At 35.8% G+C, this 27,292-nt stretch overlaps 1 protein-coding gene across 6 annotated transcripts in view; it reads right to left on the reverse strand.

The window, feature by feature from the left end:
* BRIP1 (BRCA1 interacting helicase 1) overlaps nt 1-27,292 on the reverse strand; it is a 189,131-nt gene that overhangs the window by 152,180 nt on the left and 9,659 nt on the right. For all 6 annotated transcript variants that reach the window (XR_009530419.1, XM_060082288.1, XM_060082285.1 and 3 more), the window contains exons 5-6: nt 23,647-23,774; nt 21,972-22,091 (exon numbers count right to left, since the gene is read on the reverse strand). Coding sequence is in view for 5 of the 6 variants with exons in the window: in XM_060082288.1 (XP_059938271.1) it covers nt 21,972-22,091; nt 23,647-23,774 (248 nt within the window). In the remaining variant the exon portion in view is untranslated. The remainder of the gene's footprint in view (nt 1-21,971; nt 22,092-23,646; nt 23,775-27,292) is intronic.

Below are 27,292 nucleotides of genomic sequence, written 5' to 3' on the forward strand. Positions count from 1 at the left end.
GATTCAATGCAATCTCTATCAAATTACCAATGGCATTTTTCACAGAATTAGAACAAAAAATTTTATAATTTGTATGGAAACACAAAAGACCCCGAATAGCCAAAGCGAATCCTGTGAAAGAAAATGGAGTTGGAGGAATCAGGCTCCCCAACTTCAGATTATACTACAAAGCTACAGTAATCAAGACAGTATGGTACTGGCACAAAAACAGAAATATAGATCAATGGTACAAGATAGAAAGCCCAGAGATAAACCCACGCACCTATGGTAACCTAATCTATGACAAAGGAGGCAAGAATATACAATGGAGAAAAGACACCCTCTTCAAGAAGGGGTGCTGGGAAAACTGGACAGCTACATGTCAAAGAATGAAATTAGAACACTACCTAACACCATACACAAAAATAAACTCAAAATGGATTAAAGACCTAAATGTAAGATTGGACACTATAAAACTCTTAGCGGGAAACAGAGGAAGAACACCCTACAACATAAATCACAGCAAGATCTTTTTTGACACATTTCCTAGAGTAATGAAAATAAAATAAAAAATAAGCAAATGAAACCTATGAAACTTAAAAGCTTTTGCACAGCAAAGGAAACCATAAACAAGACGAAAAGACAACCCTCAGAATGGGAGAAAATATTTGCAAATGAAGGAACGGACAAATCTCAGAAATATACACACAGCTCATGCAGCTCAATATCAAAAAAACAAACAACCCAATCAAAAAATAGGCAGAAGATCTAAATAGACATTTCTACAAAGAAGACATACTGATGGCCAAAAGGCACATGAAAAAGATGCTCAACACCACTAATTATTAGAGAAATGCAAACCAAAACTACAATGAGGTATCACCTCACACTGGTCAGAATGGCCATCATCAAAAAATCTACAAACAATAAATGCTGGAGAGGGTGTGGAGAAAAGGGAACCCTCTATCACTGCTGGTGGGAATGTAAATTGATACAGCCACTGTGGAGAACAGTATGGACGTTCATTGAATAACTAAAAATAGAACTACCATATGACCCAGCAATCCCACTACTGGGCATATACCCTGAGAAAACCATAATTCAAAAAGTCATATGTACCCCAATGTTCACTGCAGCACTATTTACAATAGCCAGGACGTGGAAACAATCTAAACGTCCATTGACAAATGAATGGATAAAGAAGACATGGTACATATATATAATATATATTACTCAGCCATAAAAAGAAATGAAATTGGGTCATTTGTAGAGATGTGGATGTACCTAGAGTCTGTCATACAGAGTGAAGTAAGTCAGAAAGAGAAAAACAAATACCATATATTAACACATATATATGGTATCTAGAAAAATGGTACAGATGAACCTACCTGCAGGGCAGGAGTAGAGACACTGGCATAGAGTATGAACGTGTGGACACAGGGTGGGAAGGGGAGGGTGGGATGAATTGGGAGATTAGGTTTGACATAAATACAGTATTTTACTAAATGTGTAACATAAATAGCTAGTGGGAACCTGCTATATAGCACAGGGAACTCAGTTCGGTGTTCTGTGATGACCTAGATGGGGGGGGGGTCCAAGCGGGAGGGGATATATGTAAACATATTGCTGATTCACTTAAATGTACAGCAGAAACTAACACAACATTGTAAAGCAATTACAGTCCAATAAAAAAAATTACATATGAGAAAGTGGAAATGAAAGCATAGTGGGAGAAAGTTTTTATACACTGTATGTCAGCAGTTCCCAACCTGTTTGGCACCAGGGACCAGTTTTGTAGAAGACAATTTTTCCACGGATTGAGGGGGATGGTTCAGGCGGTAATGCGAGCAATGGTTCAGGCGGTAATGCAAGCAATGATGGGGATGATTCAGGTGGCAATGCGAGTGATGCGGAGTGGCAGATGAAGCTTCTCTCACTTGCTCACCACTCACCTCCTGCTGTGCAGCCCGGTTCCTAACAGGCCGTGGGGGTTGGGGACCCCTGCTGTATGTGAAGTAAAATATTTGAAAGTACATGATAAATTTAAGATGGAAATTGTAAACCTCAGAGAAACCCCAAAACAAATAAGCTAAGAGTTATACTAAGAAGAAAATGGTGGAGAAAAGATGGAATCCTAAAACATGTTCAATTGATCCAAAAGAAGGTCAAAAAAAAATTTAAGGCAAATAAGGAACAACTGAGACATACTGATTATTATATTAAACGTATAGGGTATGAATACTCCAATTAAAAGGCAGGGTTTGTCAGAGTGGATAAAAAAGGAAGATTGAACGATGTACAAGAAACCCATTTTAAATGTAAAGACACAGATAAGTTAAAAGTAAAAGGATGAAAAAAGATATACTACTCAAACACTAATCACAAGAAAGCCAGAGTGATTTGATTAATTAGGCAAAATAGATTTCAGAACAAAGACATTTGCTAACGACAGATGGGTTAATTCATCAAGAAGACATAATCTTAAATGTTTATACAACTAATATCAGAGCTTAAATTCCAGGAAGCGAAAATTCATAGAATTGAAAGAAACAAATCCACAATTATAGGGACTTTAGCACTCTTCTCTACTTTACAAGTAGACCAAAAAAATCAGTAAGGTTATAGAAGACATGAACAACATAATCAGCCAACTTGAGCCAACTGACATTTATAGACTACTACACCAAATAACAGAGTAGTAGTCTATAAATGAATACACATTTTTCCTAAGAATTTAGAGCTTTCACTGATTATTAAATTGAAAGGAATTGGAATCATATAAAATATGTTCTCTAACCACACAAATCACAAATCAATAAGAGAAACATATCTGGGGAAAAAACTAAACTATTTTGTATTTATTTATTGTAAATAAATCTTGGGTCAGAAAAGAAATCAAAAGGAAAATGAGATAAAATGTAACATAATATCAAAATCTGTGTGATGCGCGTAAAGCAGAAGGAAATGCATAGCTTTCAATGGTTGTTTTAGGGGGGGAAAAGGACCAAAATCAATTATCTAAGATTCAACCTCAAGAAATTAGAAAAAGAGTAAATTAAATCTAAAAAAAGTAAAATGAAGGACATAAAGACAGAAGTAGAAATCAATGAAATAGAAAATGGAAAAATCATTAAAGAAAAATCAACAGAAACAAACCGTTTTTTTAAGATAATAAAATGTATACATCTCTACCTAGATTGATCAAAAAACAGAGAAAAAATGCGAATTCTGAGTATCAGAAATGAAGAGGGCATATCACTATAGATCCTACAGTTTTTTTAAAAAAGGAGAATATTTTGAATATTATGCCAATAAATTTAAAAACTTGACTGAAATGGACAAATTTCTTGAAAGATATAATTACCAAAACCAACTCAAGGAGCAACAGAAAATCTGAATAGTCCTATATTTATTAAAGAAATTAAATGTGTAAGTGAAACCCTTTCCAAAAATAAGATGCAAGGCCCAGATGGCTTCATTGGTGAATTCTATCAAAAATTTAAGAATACCAATACTTCCAATTCATAAGGTCAGCATTACCCTCATATCAAAACCAGACAAAAATAACACACATACACAAAACACTAAAGACCAATATCTTTATTAGCAGAGATGCAAGAAATCCTTAAGAAAACTTGGCAAGTCAAACCTAGCAATATATAAAAAGGGTACTGAACCATGACCAAGTGGGTTTTATTCCAGCTTTCATTTGAATGTGAGGTTGGGTCAGCATCCAAAAACCAAACAACGTAATTCAACATATCCACAGGATATAGGAGTAAAACCATATGATCCTACTAATGGATGCAATAAAATTTAAAATACAAAATTCAACACTCATTCATTACAAAACTTTCAGAAAACTAGGAATAGAAGAGGGCACCTCCCTGGCGGTCCAGTGGTTAAGACTCCACACTTCCAATGCAGCGGGGCACAGGTTCAACCCCTGGTCAGGGAACTAAGATCCCACAAGCTGCACAGTGCAGCCAAAAAAAAAAAAAAAAAAAGAAAGAAAGAAAAAAGAAAAAAACTAGGAACAGAAGGAAACTTCCTCAACCTGATAAAGACCATATACAAAACACCTACATCAAACATAATTCTTAATGGTTTTGTTTCCCCCTAAGATTTGTACAAGGCAAAGATGTCTACTCTCACCACTCCAATTCAACCTTGGCGTATCCTAGCCACTGAGATAAAACAAGAAAACATATTAAAAGCCAAACACTAAAAGAAGTAAAATGTTTATTAGAGATTGAAAACATACAGCTCTGTATTCTTAGGAAGTCCTATAAAATCTCCAAAAATATCAGCTAGAACCAAAAAGTGACTTAGCAAATTTGCAGGTTACATGGTCAACATAAAAAAATGAATTCTATTTCTATAATAGCAACACAAAGGAAATTATAAGTGGAATCATACAGTATTTGTCATTTTCTAACTGGCTTATTTCTCTTAGCATAATATCTTCAATCTTTGTTATAGCATGTGTCAGAATTTCCTTCCATTTTAGGGCTAAGCATTCCATGTATATACCACATTTGTTTATCCATCCATCTCTCGACAGACACATAGGTTCTTTTCATCCTTTGGGTCTTGTGAATAACACTGCTATGAACATTGGTGTACAGGTATGTGTTTCAATACCTGCTTTCAATCCTTTGGGATATATATATATACCTAGAAATGGAATTTCTGGATTATATGGTAATTCTATTTTTAACTTTTTGAAAAAGTGGGAATAGATTTTTCACCAAAAATTATAAAAAAGAAGAAACTTAGAAAGAACTCTCTGGTGTTGAACAGGAATTGGATGTATTGTTATAAATACATAATTTTGAACATATAAATAGAGAAAAATATAAATATATATCTGTAAGTATATATTTGTCTGTGTGTGTGTTCACGTGTGTATATACACACATATTACAAAGACACGTATTGCCTAGTTCCGTCTGCTGAAAGGGCCTGGAACAGCAACCCCAATAGCAGTGGGCAAAGCCAATGCTGAAAACTTGGCTTCTTTAAGTATTTAAAAGAAACCAGGGTTCTCTGAAAAAATGGATGAATCCAGGACTGGGGTGGGGAAACGACAAGATGGAGATGACCCTAGAACATCTTATTATGCCAGAAAGCAAGTAAGTGCTCTAAGATAATGGATACATGTCAGAAAGACACAAGCAACTTAACTGAACTCGCACTTGAGCATTTAAACAAATCATATAATAACAGATTATCACTCACTTAATAAAATGTAAAATCACGAGTCCATAAAGATAAATATAAAATTAATAAACTGAATGTTTGATGAGGACATGCTATTTATATAGTTTCAGAGTTCCTCCCTACAAAGTCCTCTTTAATCATGAAGGGAGAAAGATAACTTTATAGTGATGCCTAGCAGATATCATATTAATCAAGTTATCAAAGTAATCATCAGTAATGAAACAAAATGAAACTATCTGCCACCTCATAGGATGCAGTAGGTAGAATGCAGCATCACTTCTGTGACATTCTTGCCAAAGATATATAACTTTAATCTAATGACAATAAAACCCAAAGTTGAGAGACATTCTAGAAAGGCTATAATCTTAAGTGTCAAGGTCATGAAAGACAAGGGAAGACTGAGGAACTGTTCCAGACTGAAGAAAATAGCAAAGCGACAACCAAATGCAATGTATGATTCTGAACTGGATCTTTCTGCTATAAAAACTTCATAGAGACAACTTGCAAAATTTGATCTGGTCCTGAGTATTAGATAACAATGAATCAATTATAATTTCCTGATTTTTATGGTTATATTGAAGAATGTCTTTGCTTTAGGAAATAAGACACTAAAGTATTCCAGGGTGATGGAGCATCACATCAATAACTTACTCTCAAGTGGTTCAGGGGAAAAAAATATATATTTGTATTGTATTTCCGATTTTTGTATAATTTTGTGACTATGTAGAAATCTTTAAAAACTGTAATAAATAAATCTAAATATCTATCTGTCTGTCTACTGGTCAGACAATTGGTCAATTAACAAAGTAGTTTTCTAAGGTAAAGTTATCTTTCCATACCCACTATCAATGAGCGAAAAGCTTCTAAATGGCAATTATAGATTCTACTATCACTAAATATGTACACACGTCAGCTAGATTGCTATACGTATTAAGTATTTCTACAGATCAAGAAAAATAACTGTCAAATCTTTCTGGAACATTCACCAAGTTCATTCAACATGATGAAGATTTGAAATTTTTGAGAATTATCCTTTCTATTTCCACTGTAGAGGTCACTACTATGTCTTCTACAAGCTCTTAAAAAATCATAATTATTGGAGCTGAAGGAAACTCACTCAAGCAATTATTCATCCATTCTATCATCCTGCCCTTAGGCAAATTTGCAGATAAAGCAAGAGGTTCACACTAATGCCACCAACTTCTGGCCTCACTTACCAAGATTAAAACAGCATAGGACAAGTGTTGATAAACTTTCTTTAAAGGGCCAAAGAGTAAAAATTTTAAGTTTTGTTAGCCATATCGTATCTGTCACAACTACTCAATTCTACCATTAGAGCACAGAAGTAGCCACAAACAGTAAGTAAATGAATGTAAACTGTGTTCCCCAAAATTTATAAAAACAGGCAGTGGGCCATATTCAGCCCATGGATTGTAGTTTGCCAACTCCTAACATAGAAAAAAAAGGTTGTATCAAAAAAGTATGCATCAAAATAAGATTTAGATTTCTAAAAGCCTTTCCTATGACCATGATATATTAGGTGAAAAATAAATGCTATATACGCTATATACACTATAATCCAAATTTTGTTGGGAACTTCCTGGCAGTCCAGTGCTTAGGACTCCACACTTTCACTCCCAGGGCCCAGGTTCGATTCATGGTTGGGGAACTAAGAACCTGAAGTGCAGCTAAATAAAAAAAAATTTTTTTAAATAATAAATCCTATCCAAATTTCGTTTTTAAAAAAGTATATGCATAACACATATTATATACATATATACATACATATTTTTTAATGGCCAAAAATTCTTCTCATTTCTATATGTAATTCCCCTTTGCAAGGTCACTTTGAAGCTCTTCTCACCAAGAGGTGAACTCCTGGGCTTCCCTGGTGGTGCAGTGGTTGAGAATCCGCCTGCCAATGCAGGGGACACGGGTTCGAGCCCCGGTCTGGGAAGATCCCACATGCCGCGGAGCAACTAGGCCCATGAGCCACAACTACTGAGCCTGCGCGTCTGGAGCCTGTGCTCCACAGCAAGAGAGGTCGTGATAGTGAGAGGCCCACGCACCGTGATGACGAGTGGCCCCCGCTTGCCGCAACTAGAGAAAGCCCTCGCACAGAAACGAAGACCCAACGCAGCCAAAAATAAACATATAAATTAATTAATTAATAATAATAATAATAAAAAAAAGAGGTGAACTCCTTCCCTCAAATCTCAGTTTGGCCATGTGACTTGCTTTGGTAACTGGGATATTAGAAAATGTGGCATAAACAGAGGCTCAAAAGGTATTTTGCACATTGGAGTTTGCTCTCTTGCTGTTCCTGGAACCTTGGGGCCACCATATATATAAGCTGGGATTAGTCTGCTGGATGATGAGAGGTACCCATGCCATGGTCCCATGGTCCTAGTCAACTGCCAACCAACCCTAAGAAGCAGAGCCACCTTGCTGACTTGCAGCTGACCTGCAACTGACCACGGATGCATGAGTGGACCAGCTGAGATCAGCAGAAGAAATGCCCAGCTGAGCCCAGCCTAAATTGCTGACCCTCAGAATAGTAAGCTAAATAAATGGTTGGTTTGTTACACAGCAATTGGTAACAAATTGTGTGTGTGTGTGTGTGTGTGTAAAAGGATAGCAAGCAAAATAACAAGGAGTTGATTCTAAGGGGATAGTTGAATTAAAGATAAACGTTAATAACATGAGTATACATTTTGGTGGTTTCCAAATTTTCACTAAGGAATAGATAATGCTTTTGTATTCAAAAAAGGTCAATGTCATTAAAATACATATGATAAAATTCACCATCAAAAAAGTATTTTTCATTATTTTCACTAAATATTGAAAGTCTAAAAAATATGGACATTCTTGACCTGATGCATTTGAATGAGTTAACAGATTTTAAGCTCTATCAGAATTTGGGGAAAAATAGTTACAGATATACAGAAAACTAAGTAAATGACAAGACAAATATTAAGCACTAGAAAAAATAAAACCTGGTTTGGGGAAAGAACTGTAATCATAATCTAACACTTGGCTCAGTTTTTAATGATATTTATATAATTACAATAATGTAAACATCAAATATTGTGAGGCTTGAGGGGGAAAAGTAATGAGAAAATTAGAAAGGACAGGGGACTTCCCTGGTGGTACAGTGGTAGAGGATCTGCCTTCCAACACAGGGGATGTGGGTTCGATCGCTGGTCGGGGAACTAAGATCCCACATGCCGTGGGGCAACTAACCCTGCCCGCCACAACTACTGAGCTCATGTGCCTCAACGAGAGAGCCCGCATGCTGCAAACAACAGAGCCCATGCGCTCTGGAGCTCACGTACCCTGGAGCGCACACCACAACTAGAGAGAAGCCTGCACATTACAAGTACAGAAGCCCATGCGCCGCAATGAAAGATCTTGCACGCCTCAGTGAAGATCCTGTGTGCTGCAACTAAGACCTGACGCAGCCCAAAAAAAAAAGAAAGGACAGTAGGAAGACAATGGAAGGAAAATGGAAGGTATCCAAAACTGAAAATTCAAGAAAAAGGCAGTACATGCTTGTTACTTTTTTTTAAAAAAATAGATAAATTTGAGAATAAACAGGTAAAATGATTAAAAGTTATTGACTTCAGATAGGGGGAACTGGTAGACTAGAACTAGGGCAGAGGTCTACTGCTTTTTGTTTGAAGCCACGTAGAACTTTCTGACTCTGACTATACACAGATATGTTTTGAAAAATATTAAAATTAAAAAAAAAAGGCCAGGAACCAACCCAAGCATATATAACAATTTAGTATATGATAACAGCAAAGGAAAAATTAAATCAGGAAAAATTTTTCTTTAGTTGACTCTAGGACAATTGATCATCTATTTGGAAAAGCATACAGTTAGAACCTGGCCTCATACATATATTAAAATAAACTCTATAAATAAGAGGGTTAAATGTAAAAAAAAAAATTTAACTATAACAGAACTATGAAAAATATCTGTTGTAAATTTATACAAAAAGATCCAGAAAGATTCTCATGAAAGTGTTCCTCTTGTTTACTTCTGGGAAACAGAAAGGGGCATGGAAGTAATAGTTTAAGGGAGAATATTTAACTTTTTACTCTGTACTGGTTTATACTGTTAAAGGTTTTTCAAACAATGTATATTCCTCATAATTTTTTTTTTAATTTGAGTTTAAAACTTCCTTTGACTCTTTAGGAGGTAAAATACACAAAATGTTTAAGATAATTTAATCTTCCCCAACTGCAGACTGACTATTTAAAAGAAGATATTTTAAGGCCAGACATATTGAATAATAAAATCTCTTTTCTCTTGCCAAGTAACTTTGTTTTTTCCCCATCAGCCAACAGGAAAACAAAAAAATTTCCCAGCCATTCCTTTTCTCTCCTTTCCATGAATCTATATTCAGCTCAATTTTAGAACTAGACTCAAATCACAGTTCTACCATATATATCCGTAATTATGACCATTGTCAAATAATCTAGTATCTTTGGGCTCCAATTTTCTTATCTATAAAATGAGACTAACAGCTGCTCTATTTTCTTCACAGAGTTCATGTAAGGATATATGAGAGAACGTACAAACTTCCTGGCACACGCATACATTCCAAAAAGCTATCATTATATCATTATTATTAACTGTCAAAGAAATGCAAGTTATTGTTTTTAAGTGTTTGGCATGTAACAGTTTTCAAAAATTTTGCTGTCTTGAATAAACTATACTTCAACTAGATGTGTGGTCATAGAGTAGCTACAGAAAACAAAAGTTGTTTCTAATCTTTTGTTTATATTAAGCACCAATTTACCTCTTGGTCCCTGAAATCATTATTTGATCTTTTATTTTTGTGTGCTAGTACATAAAAAACTACAACCAAAATGTACTGCAGAAGAAGCAAAAAAACATTTAAAAACCTCCTCTATTTAACAGTACTGTCACACCTCTCTAAGTATATGGATCTGAGTAAAAGCTGTAAGCCACAAGTAATGGTGGTAAAGAGTACATTTTCTTAACTTTAGCCATTTTTCCATTCATTTATTCAACAAATATGTGAGTACTTACTAAGCACAGGTCCTGTGCCAGACGCTGGTTATAAAAAAGTGAACAAGAGAGACAATACACTTGTCCTTATGGACAGCCTGGCAAGGAGGCAAGTAAAACCATGAAACCTATAAATAAATATGTAATCATAAACTTTGGTAAGCATCATAAAAGAACAGGGTGTTGAGAGAGAGAGACTAAAAGAGGAACTAATATTAAATGAATTATCTACATAATATTACCTGTGAAAGTACAAAAATGAACTATCTTTCATCTAAAGGTCATCGGGAAGAGTTGATTCAAAGGCAAAATAGTGAGGTGGTTGAGAGGATTAATTCTAGAGCCAGAATGCCTGAGTTTTAAACCAGCCTCTACTCATCAGCTTCGTGACATGAACTTAAACAATCTGTGACTCAATTTCCTCTTCTGTCACTGAAGAAAATATTAACACCTTCCTCATAAGGTTATTATAGGGATTCAATTAAATTCTTTTGTTTTATTTTGAAAATGGTCAAATCCACAGAAAACTTAAAAGGACCTGCAATAAGCATTAACTCACATGAACCTGTATTTATCAGGTAAATGAGTATTTCTAGACTATTTAAGAGTTCCTAAAACACAGTAAGCATTATCTCTCTATACAGCAGTTATTTTAAATAAAAAGTAGAGTAAAACTATGGGAAAATGACTTGTAAAATAACAGCTTTTCAAAATAAATTGGTCATTTTCTCCTGAGAATATCTCAGCATTGAAGGGAGATAGGGAGGAAAGAGAGGGAGAGAAAAAGAGAGACAGAGACAAAAGAAAGTAAAGGTAGGGTTTAAGAGGAAGAAAAACAGCCCAAGGCTTTGCCCAGCACCAACACTTTACCTGAAGATCAACAGCGCACTCTGCTGGACCCACCTCTTTTCTACACACTACGCAAAAATAAACACTACTTTTTCTAAAAGTATATACACAATGTTAGTACTTGTTTAATAAACAAACAGCAGGTATAAGCATAAGAATGTGTCTGTGAGAATACCTCACTCATTGTGAGGATTTGCTAAAAGAATTAAGAGAATACATATAAATAAATTCTAGAGAAAATGGTTATGAGTGGTAGAACAAGGTAATATCAGAATGTTACCATTCTATTCTAAAATATAATGCTTTTTCTTAACTATATTTTGACCACACGGAGACTGATGCCTCACTAGATCCTTAACAATATGAATTATCTGTATAAAAACATGAATCTAAAATGTAAAGAGGGACTTCCCTGGCGGTCCAGTGGTTAACACTCTGTGCTTCCACTTCAGGGGGCATGGGTTCAATCCCTGGTAGGGGGAACTAAGATCCCACATGTCACACGGTGAGAGCAAAAAGAAATACATACATACATACATACATACATAAATACATAAATAAAATGTAGGCAGGCAAAAATATACAATGGAGAAAAGACAGCCTCTTCAATAAGTGGTGATTGGAAAACTGGACAGCTACATGTAATAAAATGAAATTAGAACACTTCCTAACACCACACAAAAATAAACTCAAGATGGACTAAAGACCTAAATGTAAGGCCAGATGCTATAAAACTCTTAGAGGAAAACATAGGCAGAACACTCTATGACGTAAATCACAGCAACATCCTTTTTGACCCACCTCCTAGAGTAATGGAAATAAAAACAAAAATAAACAAATGGGACCTAATGAAACTTAAAAGCTTTTGCACAGCAAAGGAAACCATAAGCAAGATGAAAAGACAACCCTCAGAATGGGAGAAAATATTTGCAAATGAAGCAACTGACAAAGGATTAATCCCCAAAACATACAAGCAACTCATGCAGCTCAATATCAAAAAAAACAAACAATCCAATCCAAAAATGGACAGAAGACCTAAATAGACATTTCTCCAGAGAAGATATACAGATGGCCAACAAACACATGAAAAGATGCTCAATATCACTAATCATTAGAGAAATGCAAATCAAAACCACAATGAGGTATCACCTCACACTAGTCAGAATGGCTATCATCAAAAAATCTACAAACAATAAATGCTGGAGAGGGTGTGGAGAAAAGGGAACCCTCCTGCACTGTTGGTGGAAATGTAAATTGGTGCAGCCATTATGGAGAAGAGTATGGAGATTCCTTAAAAAACTAAAAATAGAACTATCATATGACCCACCAATCCCACTAATGGGCATATACCCTAAGAGAACCATAATTCAAAAAGAGTCATGTACCCCAATGTTCATTTACAGCACTATTTACAATAGCCAGGACATGGAAACAACCTAAATGTCCACTGACAGACGAGTAGATAAAGAAGATGTGGCACATATATACAATGGAATATTACTCAGCCATAAAAAGAAACAAAATTGAGTTATTTGTAGTGAGGTGGATGGACCTAGAGTCTGTCATACAAAGTGAAGTCAAAAAGAGAAAAACAAATACTGTATGCTAACATATATATATATATGGAATCTAGAAAAATGGTACTGACGAACCTAGTGGTGGGGCAGGAATAAAGATGCAGACGTGGAGAACGGACTTGAGGACGTGCAGGTGGGGGGATGGGGAGGCTGGGACGTAGTGAGAGAGTAGCACTGACATCTATACACGACCAAATGTAAAACAGAGAGCTAGTGGGAAGCTGCTGCATACCACAGGGAGATCAGCTCGGTGCTTTGTGGCAACCTAGAGGGGTGGGATAGGGAGGGTGGGAGGGAGGCTCAAGAGGGAAGGAATATGGGGATATAGGTATGCATATGCTTGACTCACTGTGTTGTACAGCAGAAGCTAACACAACATCATAAAGCAATTATACTCCAATAAAGATGTATTAAAAAAATAATAAATAACTAAGTAAAATGCAAGGAAAGGGAAAAAGCAGGGGACGTTGGAAGGTATTTCATGTAAGAGAGGAGGTACTGACACCAGTTTCTGACTTGAAGAGAGTGAGGAAACTGGAGATGATAGGAAGGTAAAAAGACAGCTACCCAATTCAATCCACAGGTTGGAAGCTAAATTAGTTTCATAAAAACTAAGAAGACTTAAAAGAAAAACATAAAGAGTTTAATGTCAAATTTACAGGAAAACAGAAATCATTAAACTAATTTATCATTTAATGTATGGAGGAGAGTTTTCCAGAAAATAATACAACTGCAGTTTTCAAAAGTATGAAAACTGTAACATTTATATCTTTGTAGGGATAAGAGAACTAAACCATTAATTTACCAATCCAAATAACTATTCTTCTAAAAAATAAATGCTCCCTAATATCATCTTATAAGGATCAAAATAGGAAAAGCATCATTAGAATTTAGAGGTATCACAGCTAAATGGGATATAAGGTATATTAAATCTAGTCCCATCCTCTTTTTCCTCCCATTTGAAGGAACAGGTCCTAAAAAGAAATGTTTCTTTCCCATGTTCCTCAATTTACTTTATTCAAATCTGTAGATGATCTAGATTAAAATATGATACCTAAATATGAGGCATATGATCTGTCAACATAAGAAAAGTTCTAAAATATGGACTGCATTTCTAAAATTACTTTATCTAAAAGTTTTGGTGATAAACTCATTTCACAAACTGATATAAAATAAATATTAAACATTATGAAACTACATTTTTCTTCTACTTTTTATGAAATCACCTATCCCAGAATTTACAGAAAATATTTTTTGTGATTTATAGCAAGCCACTTTGCAATGACTTTAAAATGTTATACAATGGGGAAAGGACAGTTTCTTTAATAAATGTTGCTGGGAAAACTGGACAGCCACATGCAAAAGAATGAAACGGGACAACTATCTTACATTATCTACAAAAACTAACGCAAAATGGATTAAACACTTGAACCTCAGACCTGAAATCATAAAACTCCTAGAAGAAAACATAGATGGGTAAACTCCTTGACAGAGGGCTTGGCAATAGTTTTTTGAATCTGACTCTAAAAGCAAAAGCAACAAAAGCAAAAATAAACAAGGGGGACTACATCAAACTAAAAAGCTTCAGCACAGCAAAGGAAACCATCAACAAAATGAAAAGGCAACCTACTGAAAAGGAGAAAATATTTGCAAATCATGTATCTGATAAGGGACGAACATCTAATATACAAAGAATTCATACAACTCAATAGCAATCTGAACAAAAAATGGGCAGACGATATGAAGAGACATTTTTCCAAAGAAGACATACAGATGGCCAACAAGTATATGAAAATACGCTCAACATCACTACTCATCAGGGAAATGCAAATCGAAATCACAATGAAACATCACCTCACACCTGTTAAAATGACTATTATCAAAAAGACAAAAAACAGCAAGTATTGGCAAGGATGTGGAGAAAAGGGAATCCTTGTGAACTGCTGGCAGAATGTAAACTGATGCAGTCACTACAGAAAACAGTATGAAAGTTACTCAAAAAAATTAAAAATAGAATAACCATATGATCCAGGAATTCCACATCTGAGAAGTTACCTGAAGAAAATGAAAAAAGTAACTCAAAAAGATACATGCACTCCCATGTTCACTGCAGCATTACTTATAATGGCCAAGATATGGAAACAATATGTGTCCATAGATGGATGAATGCATAAAGAAAATGTGGTGTGTGTATATATATACACACACATATATATGTATATGTATATGTATATATATACAATGGAATATTATTCAGCCATAAAAAAGAATAAAATCTTGCCATTTGGGACAACATGGATGAACATGGAGGATATTATGCGTAGTGGAATAAGTCAGACTGAGAAAGGCAAATTTGTATGTAAAATCTAAAAACGAAAACAATGCAAAAACAAAAAAAATAAGCTCACAGATGCAGAGAACAGATTGGTGGCTGCTAGAGATGGCGGTGAAGAGCAGAAGAAATGGGTGAAGGAGGTCAAAAGGTACAAACTTCCAGTTATAAAATGAGTAAGTCATGTGGATGTCATGTACAGGATGGTGACTACAGTTAATAATACTGTGTTAAATATTTGACAGTAGCTAAGACAGTAAATCTTAAAAGCTCTCATCATAAGAAAAAAAAAATCTTGTAACTATGTAAGGTGACAGATATTAATTAGACTTATGGTGATCATTTCGCAATGTATACAAATACTGAACCATTATGTTGTACACATGAAACTAACATATTAAATGTTAATTATACCTTCATTAAAAAAGAGAAAGAAGGGCTTCCCTGGTGGCGCAGTGGCTGAGAGTCCGCCTGCCGATGCAGGGGAAATGGGTTGGTGTCCCGGTCTGGGAAGATCCTACATGCCGCGGAGCGGCTGGGCCCGTGAGCCATGGCCGCTGGGCCTGTGCGTCCGGAGCCTGTGCTCCGCAACGGGAGAGGCCACAACAGTGAGAGGCCCACATACCGCAAAAAAAAAAAGAGAAAGAGAAAAAAAGTTGTACCAGAAACCAAAGTAAATTTCTAGCAGGGAAAAACGTATTACTATACTCAAAGACTTGTTTCTTCTTTTTTTTTTTTTTTTTGCGGTACGCAGGCCTCTCACTGTTGTGGCCTCTCCCGTTGCGGAGCACAGGCTCCGGACGCACAGGCTCAACGGCCATGGCTCACGGGCCCAGCCGCTCCGCGGCATGTGGGATCTTCCCAGACTGGGGCACGAACCCATGTCCCCTGCATCGGCAGGCGGATTCTCAACCACTGCGCCACCAGGGAAGCCCAAAGACTCGTTTCTTTAAATAAATTACCCCTATGCATATCCCCATTATTTTTTATTATATTATATCCATGGAAATGTTTAGCCCTGGTTCTCTGAAAAACGAGAAGTATTATTTACTGCTAAATATCCATGTAAGATTTATTAAAAATACTACCATAAACTTTTAAAATTAAGATGATAGCCAAAATACAAAAAACTACAGGTTTTCTTAACAATTTACTAAAATTCACTAACAATTTACTAAAGTACAAAAGGAAGAAACATTCACATTAGCTAAAACTTTACATTTTGTACTAATTATGTTTCTATTGTAACTGCTTACTCTATTTGTGTTAGGAACAAAAAAAATAACATTGAAAATACAGATCATTTTACCTAAGTATTCGTGGGGGTTTTCATAAAGTTACTTTATATATTCATGCTTTTCACTATAGACTACCAAAAAAAGAACAAATATTAGAGCTCAGTCATATGGTCTTTTCTGTCATTGCAAAAGTACTCTGGTGTCTGACAAATTTACTTTATGCATGCTTAATTAGTATGGCATATATCACTTACGTCTTCTTACAAACAAAAGTTCTGTTGACTAGTGAAATGTTACCATTTGAGTTACTAGACTTAGTTGAGATTTAGCTTCTTCAAAAAATCTTCAAACTTACAAGAAATTGTCAGAAACCCATACCTTTAACATTATGAGTAATAAATCACCCATCTATGAAAAATTATTGCATTTCTAAAGCAATGTAGACCTATACCAGCTAAAGCCAAGAAAGAAAACTTATAACTCCTGGTTTAAAAATAAAACTGATATAAAGATATAGATACACATGTATAGATACAATTATACTTTGCCAATAAGAAGATCATAATATGGGCCTCCCTGGTGGCGCAGTGGTTGAGAGTCCGCCTGCCGATGCAGGGGACACGGGTTCGTGCCCCGATCCCGGAGGATCCCACATGCCGCGGAGCGGCTGGGCCCGCGAGCCATGGCCGCGGAGCCTGTGTGTCCGGAGCCTGTGCTCCGCAACGGGAGAGGCCACAGCAGTGAGAGGCCCGCGTACAGCAAAAAAAAAAAAAAAAAAAAAGAAGATCATAATAAATGATCAACATAGTACATAACCAAAACAAGAAATCATCAAAGAACTTAGTTTAAAATTAAGATACTCAGCCAGGAGCACAGTAGCTCTGCTTATGGTCAAGTGGTCTAGATCCTAAACAGGTTGAGCTATAAACATCTTTGACACATATTAAAAGAATTTGCTAATTATAAACCTAACTTCTGAAAATTAATATTATTAACCAATATTATATAATACCTTTTATCAGCAGCATAAAAATATGTAAGTACTACAACTGCTGCTGCTGATACTTTTACTACCACTTACCACTTAATAAGCTCCAAGATACGTCAGGTATAATCTAAGCACTTTATAAGTATTAACTTGTTTAACCCTCTAGCAGCCCTGTAAGATAGATACTATTACCATCCCCATTTAACAAATGGGAAAATGAAGTAGCAATAGTTTAAAAACTTAATCAAGGTTACCAAGGTTGTAAAGAGCAGAACTGTGATGAAAACCCAGGCAATCTGATTTGCACTCATTCTCTTAACCAGTAAAAACAAAACGAAACAAAAAAAATCCTTAAAAAACAAAAAACTTTATCTTATTTTAGCTATTATCAATCATCTTATTCTATACTTGATTTCTTTAGCCTTGAGAGGCTTCTACATATTTTTTCCCTTATCTTGTTGTTAGAATACTGTTTACATGGCTCCAGAATTTCTGGGGCATTTTAGAGAATGTATAATAAAGTAATTAGAGCATTTGCCAGAGCATCAGACTCCTTAGGTAGGATCTAACTCAACTATTTGCCAGCTTTGTGACCTTAGGCAAATTACTTACTTCTCAGAGTTTCCTTACCTGTAAGATGAGAATAACAATAGTACCTGCCTCAAAGTCATTATAAGAATTCAATAAGATTCTACCAACAAATATTTATTGGGCAACTAATATATGCCATACGCTGTTCTAGGTAGCCGAGATGCCCGTGAAAAAGACTGACATTACATTCTAACAGGGCAAATAGATAATAAACAAGTAGACTAATAAATTCAAATAGTAAGGGCTATGAAGACAATAAGGTACAGTGAAAGAAAATGAGCAAGAAAACATTGGCAAACATAAAGCTTCTCTGAAGAAACATAAGGTTTCTCTGAAGATAACTGACAATTCTTTTCTCCCACTCAGTATTTTCAAGCATTTAAAAGAAGGCTCTTTGAGGGCAGGGATTATGGTATTCATTTATTCAGTCTACAACTAGGTTCCTGGCACTACGTTAGGTGCTTGAGACAAAAAAATGAATAAAACAGTCACAGTCTTCAAGGAGGTCTCAGAGAAACTGGTGTTGTCCATAATGGAACTAAGAGCCTGTGGAGAGGATACTAAGAGTAAGGTTAAGTGTTAAAAACTAAGAAGTAGGGACTTCCCTTGTGGTCCAGTGGTTAAGAATCCGCCTTCCAATGCAGGGGATGTGGGTTCGATCCCTAGTCAGGGAACTAGGATCCCACATGCCGCAAAGCAACTAAGCCCACGCACCACAGCTACTGAGCCTGCGTGTCACAACTGGACCCTATGTGCCACAACTACAGAGCCCACACACTCTGGACCCCACACAACACAACTAGAGAGCCCACACACCACAACTACTGAGCCCTGTGCACTCTGGAGCCCGCACACCACAACTAGAGAGAAGCCCGTGCACCGAAACGAAGAGCCCGTGCGCCACACGAAAGATCCTGTGTGCTGCAGCTAAGACCTGATGCAAAGAGGAAATAGGCAGTCTACCTGAAAAAGAATTCAGAGTAATGATAGTAAAGATGATGCAAAATCTTGGAAATAAAATGGAGAAAATACAAGAAACGTTTAACAAGGACCTAGAAGAACTAAAGGGCAAACAAACAATGATGAACAACACAATAAATGAAATTAAAAATTCTCCAGAAGGCATCAATAGCAGAATAAATGAGGCAGAAGAATGTATAAGTGACCTGGAAGATAAAATAGTGGAAATAACAACTGCAGAGCAGAATAAAGAAAAAAGAATGAGAAGAATTGAGGACAGTCTCGGAGACCTCTGGGACAACATTAAACGCACCAACATTTGAATTATAGGAGTCCCAGAGGAAGAGAAAAAAAAAGGGACTGAGAAAACATTTGAAGAGATTATAGTTGAAAACTTCCCTAATACAGGAAAGGAAATAGTCAATCAAGTCCAAGAAGCACAGAAAAGTCCCATACAGGATAAATCCAAGGAGAAACATGCCAAAACACATATTAATCAAACTACCAAAAATTAAATACAAAGAAAAAATATTAAAAGCAGCAAGGGAAAAACAACAAATAACATACAAGGGAATTCCCATAAGGTTAACAGCTGATCTTTCAGCAAAAACTCTGCAAGACAGAAGGGAGTGGCAGGACATATTTAAAGTGATGAAAGGGAAAAAGCTACAACCAAGATTACTCTACCCAGCAAAGATCTCATTCAGATTTGACAGAGAAATTAAAATCTTTACAGACAAGCAAAAGCTAAGAGAATTCAGCACTACCAAACCAGCTTTACAACAAATCCTAAGGAACTTCTCTTGGCAGGAAACACAAGAGAAGGAAAAGACCTACAATAACAAACCCAAAACAATTAAGAAAATGGTAATAGGAACATACATATCCATACAATTATACTCCAATAAAGATGATAAAAAAAAACTGATGCAGCCAAAAATAAAATAATAAATTAATTAATTTAATTACATAAAATAAAAATAAAATGTTAATTTAAAAAAAAAGAAAATGTTCTTGAGATATACAAGGAACATTCCAGATGGGAATCTAACTCAAAATTGGGGACACCAAGGAAGGCTTCCTGAAGGATTAGCAGAAGTCAGACAAAAAAAAGTGGGAAAGAGGAGAAAGGGCAAAAGAATGCAAAAAGTTTATAAAGGCCTAAAGACTGTCCAGGTAAACAGGAGCTTTATAAGCCATCTGAAGACTTCTGGAATTTGTCAATGAGTTGTTTCATCCCCTACCTGAAAAACTAAAAATACAGACAGACTATATGAAACAATAGTTTTTTTGGGTTTTTTTTTTTTGCGATACACGGGCCTCTCACTGTTGTGGCCTCTCCCGTTGCGGAGCACAGGCTACGGATGCGCAGGCTCCGGACGCGCAGGCTCAGCCGCTCCGCGGCATGTGGGACCTTCCCGGACCGGGGCACGAACCCATGTCCCCTGCATCGTCAGGTGGACTCTCAACCACTGCTCCACCAGGGAACCCCTGAAACAATAGTTTTTAAGATACAGGACATCAGGTAAGGAAGAGTGATCCCTGAGAGATGGGAAACAAATGAGATTAAGCCTTATGATTCTTTCTGCTTGTTGTCCTGAGAGTTTCCATGCTGTGGCATGGGGAAGGGGAACCCAGATATAGCCCAGCAAACCCAAGCTGAAGAGACACTGCTGAGAGTCCAGGGAGACCAAGAAGACTAAAGTTCACAGAGAAGAAAGCAGAATGGAGAGTGCTGCACAAAGAATGCACTCCAGAGATCTGCAGAAGGACCTCTCAAGTATCTAGTAGAGTACTGATGAGCACATGCCAATGAGGAAACAATCCAAGATAGTGGCAAGAACCACCTGAAATGATGAGACACTCACAGACAGCATGGAACAGTGCCTGTTCCCACCAGCCACTGGCTGGAAAACTTCATAATTCATGGAGCATTAGGTAGAGGACTCAAAAAGAGGTCGCCTCTACTGAGGTAGCCCAAAACTAAACCCGGCTCAGGTCCCACCTAACAAATCCTAAAAGCAAGAACCGAAAGGATCAAGCTGATTCCAAGTAATTTAACTGCATCCCAGAGCAAAACTCAAGAGTACTTATAGAAATACACTAATATCCAGTACCCAACAAGGTAAAATTCACAATATTTGGAATTCAATGAAAAATTCCAGGCATGATTCCATTTATATAAAACTATATAAATGAAACATTTCATTATACAAAAAAGTCACATATACAATATCACCACCAATAAATATCATCAGAGTCTTTAAGTATCAGAAAATTGCTAAGCTCACAGTAGTATATACAATTTTTCAAAATTCTGATTTTTCACTGAAATCTCAAATTTTATCAGGCTCACTTTGTTTATTTTCAAGAATTACCGAAGTTAGTCTGTCAGTTATTCTTTCAAGTAAAAACAATGTTCTGTGAAAAAAGTGGCTAGTTCAGCTCACAATCCAAACAATCCTATAAGTGCTTTCCCTCAAGAAAACCATCCTACTCCTGAATGCAAAAGTGATTTACAAAAACTACTCTATTCTTCACACAGAATGTTAAAAATCTCAAGGGTGAAGATTTAATAAAATTAGTAGTTTTTACTCCTTCATCAAGGACTTAAGTGAAACTGACTTTTCTTAACTGTGCATTAACGACGGTGAAGAAAATTACTATTAATACAGGTTGATGCCACTACCCTTACTGTGCTAAAGCACCAACAGTTTTACCAACCTATGCTTTTGTAACATCAGTGCAAATGTCAAAGATGGTAAAAAAAAAAAAAAAAAAAAAAGGTAAGTAACATCTTAACATCACTATGAAAATACTTTTGACCTCACAGACTATCTGGAAAAAAATCTCAGGAATCTCCAGAGCTCCCTGGACTACTCCTTGAGAACTGATGCCCTAAGGACACTGAAAGAACTTTAGGAAGTAGAGTTCACAAACATTAGAATGTAAAAGAGGAAAAAAACTTTCAGATCTCATTCTAGTCCAATTCTCTTATTTTATAAATGAGGAAACTGGGGCACAAAGAGCATAGGTTTACCATCTCACACAACAGAAGACATGTGACAGCACTTAGGACTTCTGAGTTGTTTTCTACTCTTCTTTGATTACACTATTCTTCATCTTTTTCAAAAATGGATTTAGCAAATTTCACATTTTCCTTCTTTAAACTGAACAATGGCATAAATACATACATTTTGTGGAGAAAAGGAGTTTATCTTTCCTAATGGGGAGTTGAGTTTTGTGGTCTTTCCTGAAGCAACTTTTGCATCCAAATGGTGCACCTCCTTTTCAAAACAATGACGTTTTCTAATCTGTAAATACAGAACCAAAATAAAATTTATTGTAACTAGGAAGTTTGATGAGGCTAGCTGCTCTCAAAGATCAGAATAGCTATAACGTATGTTTTCAGCATTAAACAAATGACTATTTCTCACTGGCAACAATCAAAAAGTTTCTAAAAACAAATAGGCACCTTATTATAAGACTTAAATAAAACAGAATAAAGTAATACCTCTTAAATTCCGACCAAAATAGCTTTAATTAGTGATGTGGCAAAACTATAGCATTGTAAAATGATCTTCCCATAAAACAGTCCCACCATATTGATACCAAGAATAGTATTATGGCAAAGTCCGATTACATATCTAATTGGAAAATAAAAGTAAATAAAAATGGAAAGCTTATTCTAAATTGAAAAAAAACACAGAATAAAAACTTTAAATGTAAATATTCATTATTTCCTACCTGATGGAATAAATTACTTGATTACTATTATTATATTACTTACTAGATATTTGATAATCCAAATTATATTTGACTAAATTTCTTTTATAAACACCACTGTTTTCTTTCCAAACTATCTATGCTTTTTCTTACTTGCCAAAACCTATTTACTTAAATTATAAAGAGGAAAAGAAGCATTTCTGTCGATAATTCCGTTCCTACAAAAAAGAAATGAGAGCCAATGAAGTCAGGGAATAAATGCTATATGTTGAGCTCTACCTCACAACATCCAACTCTAAGTACACATTTTGGGGGAAAGAAATCTCTAGAGATACTTCATTTGTAATTGGTGATTTTCCAAATATAAAACTAGAAAACAATTTCATTCTATTTCTAAAAACAGGGTTTAATCATGGAAGTTAATAAAGGTTGTAAATGGAACAGATAAACTACATAAAAATGCAAACACCTTTTGAGTATATTCAATTAAAAATACACAATTATCTACAAAGGACATGTTAATTAACTAATAATCTTTTTTATTTGTAACTAAGTCTATTAAAGTCCATCCTTACCTCAATGCCATGAACTCTATGAGAAATTGTTTTCACCTACGAAAACATTTCATTTAAAATTTCTAATAACTTAGGTTCTTCAATAATTTTTAGAAATAAACATATTTTATAATGTATTGATATTAAAAACTCAATAAATAACAGTAAACCTTGTCATTACATTAAAACTATCAATACCAAAAGTATCTATGACCTAAATATTCATATCAGAGGTATATTGGCCAAAAGAAAATGCCATTATTAGATAAAAACAACAGGATTTAAAAAGTACAAAGTAGCTCTGTTACTGATACATGCCTTAAGTAAATATTTTATTGTCAAATTCCGTATATATAAGAAAGCACCCGTCAGTTTCACTTTAATGACATGCTACTATGAATAATTTACTATAATAAACTCCTTTGTAATGAGTAACTCTATACAATGAAATTATAATAATTTACCATTTAATTCATAGCTGACACTACCCAAAATAATCTCTACAGATGCCACTGAAAAATGATTGATACTTGACTACCTTGTTCAGCTATAACTAATGGGATTATTCCACTGCCAATAAACTGTTTACCTGCTGTGTAGTTTCTAAGGGTCGAATTCTTTTCTTCTCTACTTGAAAATCATCATTTTCATCTCTGTACATGGATGCCTGTTTCTTAGCAGATAGCTTTGCAGCCAGTGTAGTTTTTTCAGGAGAGTCTTATATAAGAAGTCATTAAAAATTAGTATAAATAACTTACATTTAGGTAATATTTTTAGAAAAAAATTGAAATCAAGATGTAAGACTTTAATCTGTAAAAATACTGAATCACTATGCTGTACACCCAAAACTAAGATAATATTGTAAATAAACTATGCTTCAACTTCAAAACAGATGTTAAGACTTATTTCTAAAAACTTCATAACATAGTTTAAAATAGGAAATGCTAAACATCTTTAAAAGCACTTATTTACCGCTCAGTATACTTTAACAAAGATACAGCAAACATTTTTAGAAATATGCTTTCAAGAGGGAAGTCCATAAATGGTGCTGGGAAAACTGGACAGCTACATGTAAAAAAATGAAATTAGAACATTCTTTAACACCATACACAAAAATAAACTCAAAATGGATTAAAGACCTAAATGTAAGACGGGATACTATAAAACTCTTAGAGGAAAACACAGGCAGAACACTCTTTGACATAAATCGCAGAAATATCTTTTTCAATCCATCTCCCTGAGTAATGGAAATAAAAACAAAAATAAACAAATGGATGTACACTACCAAATGTAAAACAGATAGCCAGCGGGAAGCAGACTCATAGATCAGCTCAGTGCTTTGTGACCACCTAGAGGAGTGGGACAGGGAGGGTGGGAGGGAGATGCAAGAGGGAGGGGATATGGGGATATATGCATACATATAGCTGATTCACTCTGTTATACAGCAGAAACTAACACAACAATGTAAAGCAAGTATACCCCAATAAAGATGCTAAAAAAAAATAAAAGGGACCTAATTAAACTCAAAAGCTTTTGCACAGCAAAGGAGACGATAAACAAAACAAAAAGGCAACCTGCAGAATGGGAGAAAATATTTGCAAATGATGCAAACAAAAAGGGATTAATCTCCAAAATTTACAAACAGCTCATGTGGCTCATTATCAAAAAAAGAAACAACCCAGTCAAAAAAGTGGGCTGAAGACCTAAACAGACATCTCTCCAAAGAAGACATACAGATGGCCAAGAGGCACATGAAAAGATGCTCAACATCGCTAATTATTAGAGAAATGCAAATCAAAACTACAATGACACTCCACTGGTTAGGACTCTGCACTCTCACTGCCGAGGGCCCAGGTTCAATCCCTGGTCAGGGGATTAAAATCCCATGAGCCATGCAGGGTGGCCAAAAAAAAAAAAAAACCTACAATGAGATATCACCTCACACCAGTCAAAATGGCCATCATCAAAAAGTCTACACAAAAAGAAAATTATAGACCAATATCCCTGATGAACATAGATGCAAAAATCCTGAACAAAATACTACCAAACAGACTCCAACAGCACACTGAAAGGATCATACACCAGGATCAAGTGGAATTTATCCCAGGGATGCAAGGATTCTTCAGTATATGCAAATCAATCAATGTGATACATCACATTAACAAATTAAAAACCATATGATCATCTCAACAGATGCAGAAAAAGCTTCTGACAAAATTCAACATCCATTTATGATAAAAACTCTCTACAAAATGGGCACAGAGGGAACCTACCTCAACATAATAAAGACAATATATGACAAACACACAGGAAGCATCATACTCAATGGTGAAAAACTGAAAGCATTTCCACTAGGATCAGGAAGAAGACAGAGATGTCACTCTCATCACTCTTATGCAACATAGTTTGAAAGTCCTAGCCACAGCAATCGGGGAAGAAAAAGAAACAGAAGGAATACAAATGGCAAAAGAAGCAGCAAAACTGTCACTATTTGCCGATGACATGATACTGTACATAGAAAATCCTAAAGATGCCACCAGAAAACTACTAGAACTAATCAGCAAATTTGGTAAGGTTGCAGGATACAAGATTAATGCACAGAAATCTCTGGCATTCCTATACACCAATGACGAAAAATCAGAAAGAGAAATTAAGGAAACACGCCCATTAACCATTGCAACAAAAAGAAAAATACCTAGGCATAAACCTGCCTAAGGAGGCGAAAGACTTGAACTCAGAAAACTATGAAACACTGATGAAAGAAATCAAAGATGACATAAACAGATGGAGAAATATACCATGTTCTTGGGTTGAAAGAATCAACCTTGTGAAAATGACTATATTACCCAAATCAATCTACAGATTCAATGCAATCCCTATCAAACTACCAATGGCATTCTTCACAGAATTAGAACAAAAAATCTTACAATTCGTATGGAAACACAAAAGACCCCCGATAGCCAAAGCAATCTTGAGAAAGAAAACAGAGTTTGAGGAATCAGGCTCCCCGACTTCAAACTATACCACAAAGCTACAGTAATCAAGACAGTATGGTACTGGCACAAAAAGAGAAATATAGATCAATGGTACAGGATAGAATGCCCAGAGATAAACCCATGCACATATGGGCACCTAACTTATGACAAAGGAGACAAGAACATACAACGGTGAAAAGACAGCCTCTTCAATAAGTGGTGCTGGGAAAACTGGACAGCTACATGTCAAAGAATGAAATTAGAACACTTCCTAACACCATACACAAAAATAAACTCCAAATGAATTAAAGACTTAAATGTAAGACCAGACACTATAAAACTTTTAGAGGAAAACATAGGAAAAACACTTTTTAACATAAACCACAGCGAGGTCTTTTTTGACCCACCTCCTACAGTAACAGAAATAAAAACAAAAATAAACAAATGGGACTTAATTAAACTTAAAAGCTTTTGCACAGCAAAGGAAACCATAAACAAGACAAAAAGACAACCCTCAGAATGGGAGAAAACATTTGCAAACGAAACAACAGACAAATGATTAATCTCAAAAATATACAAGCAGCTCTTGGAGCTCAATATCAAAAATCAAACAATCCAGTTAAAAAATGGGCAGAAGACCTAAATAGATATTTCACCAAGGAAGACATACAGATGGCCAAGAGGCACATGAAAAGATGCTCAACATCACTAATTATTGGAGAAAAGCAAATCAAAACTACAGTGAGGTATCACCTCACACTGGTCAGAATAGCCATTATCAAAAAACCTAGAGGGGCTTCCCTGGTCACGCAGTGGTTGAGAGTCCGCCTGCCGATGCAGGGGACACAGGTTCATGCCCTGGTCTGGGAAGATCCCACATGCCGCGGAGCGGCTGGGCCCGTGAGCCATGGCCGTTGAGCCTGCGCGCCCGGAGCCTGTGCTCCGCAACGGGAGAGGCCACAACAGTGAGAGGCCCACATACTGCAAAAACAAAAACAAAAACAAAAACAAAAACAAAAAAACCTAGAAACAGTAAATGCTGGAAAGGGTGTGGTGAAAAGGGAACCCTCCTACACTATTGGTGGGAATGTAAATTGATATGTAAAAATGTAAATGTAAATTGATACAACTACTACAGAAAACAGTATTTACTTTTAGTAAAAAACTAAAAGTAGAACTACCATATGACCCAGCAATCCCACTACTTACAATAGCCAGGACATGGAACCAACCTAAATGTCCTTCGACAGATGAATGGAT

Source organism: Mesoplodon densirostris, chromosome 18 (assembly GCF_025265405.1).
Source record: "Mesoplodon densirostris isolate mMesDen1 chromosome 18, mMesDen1 primary haplotype, whole genome shotgun sequence".
Classification (NCBI taxonomy): Eukaryota; Metazoa; Chordata; class Mammalia; order Artiodactyla; family Ziphiidae; genus Mesoplodon; species Mesoplodon densirostris.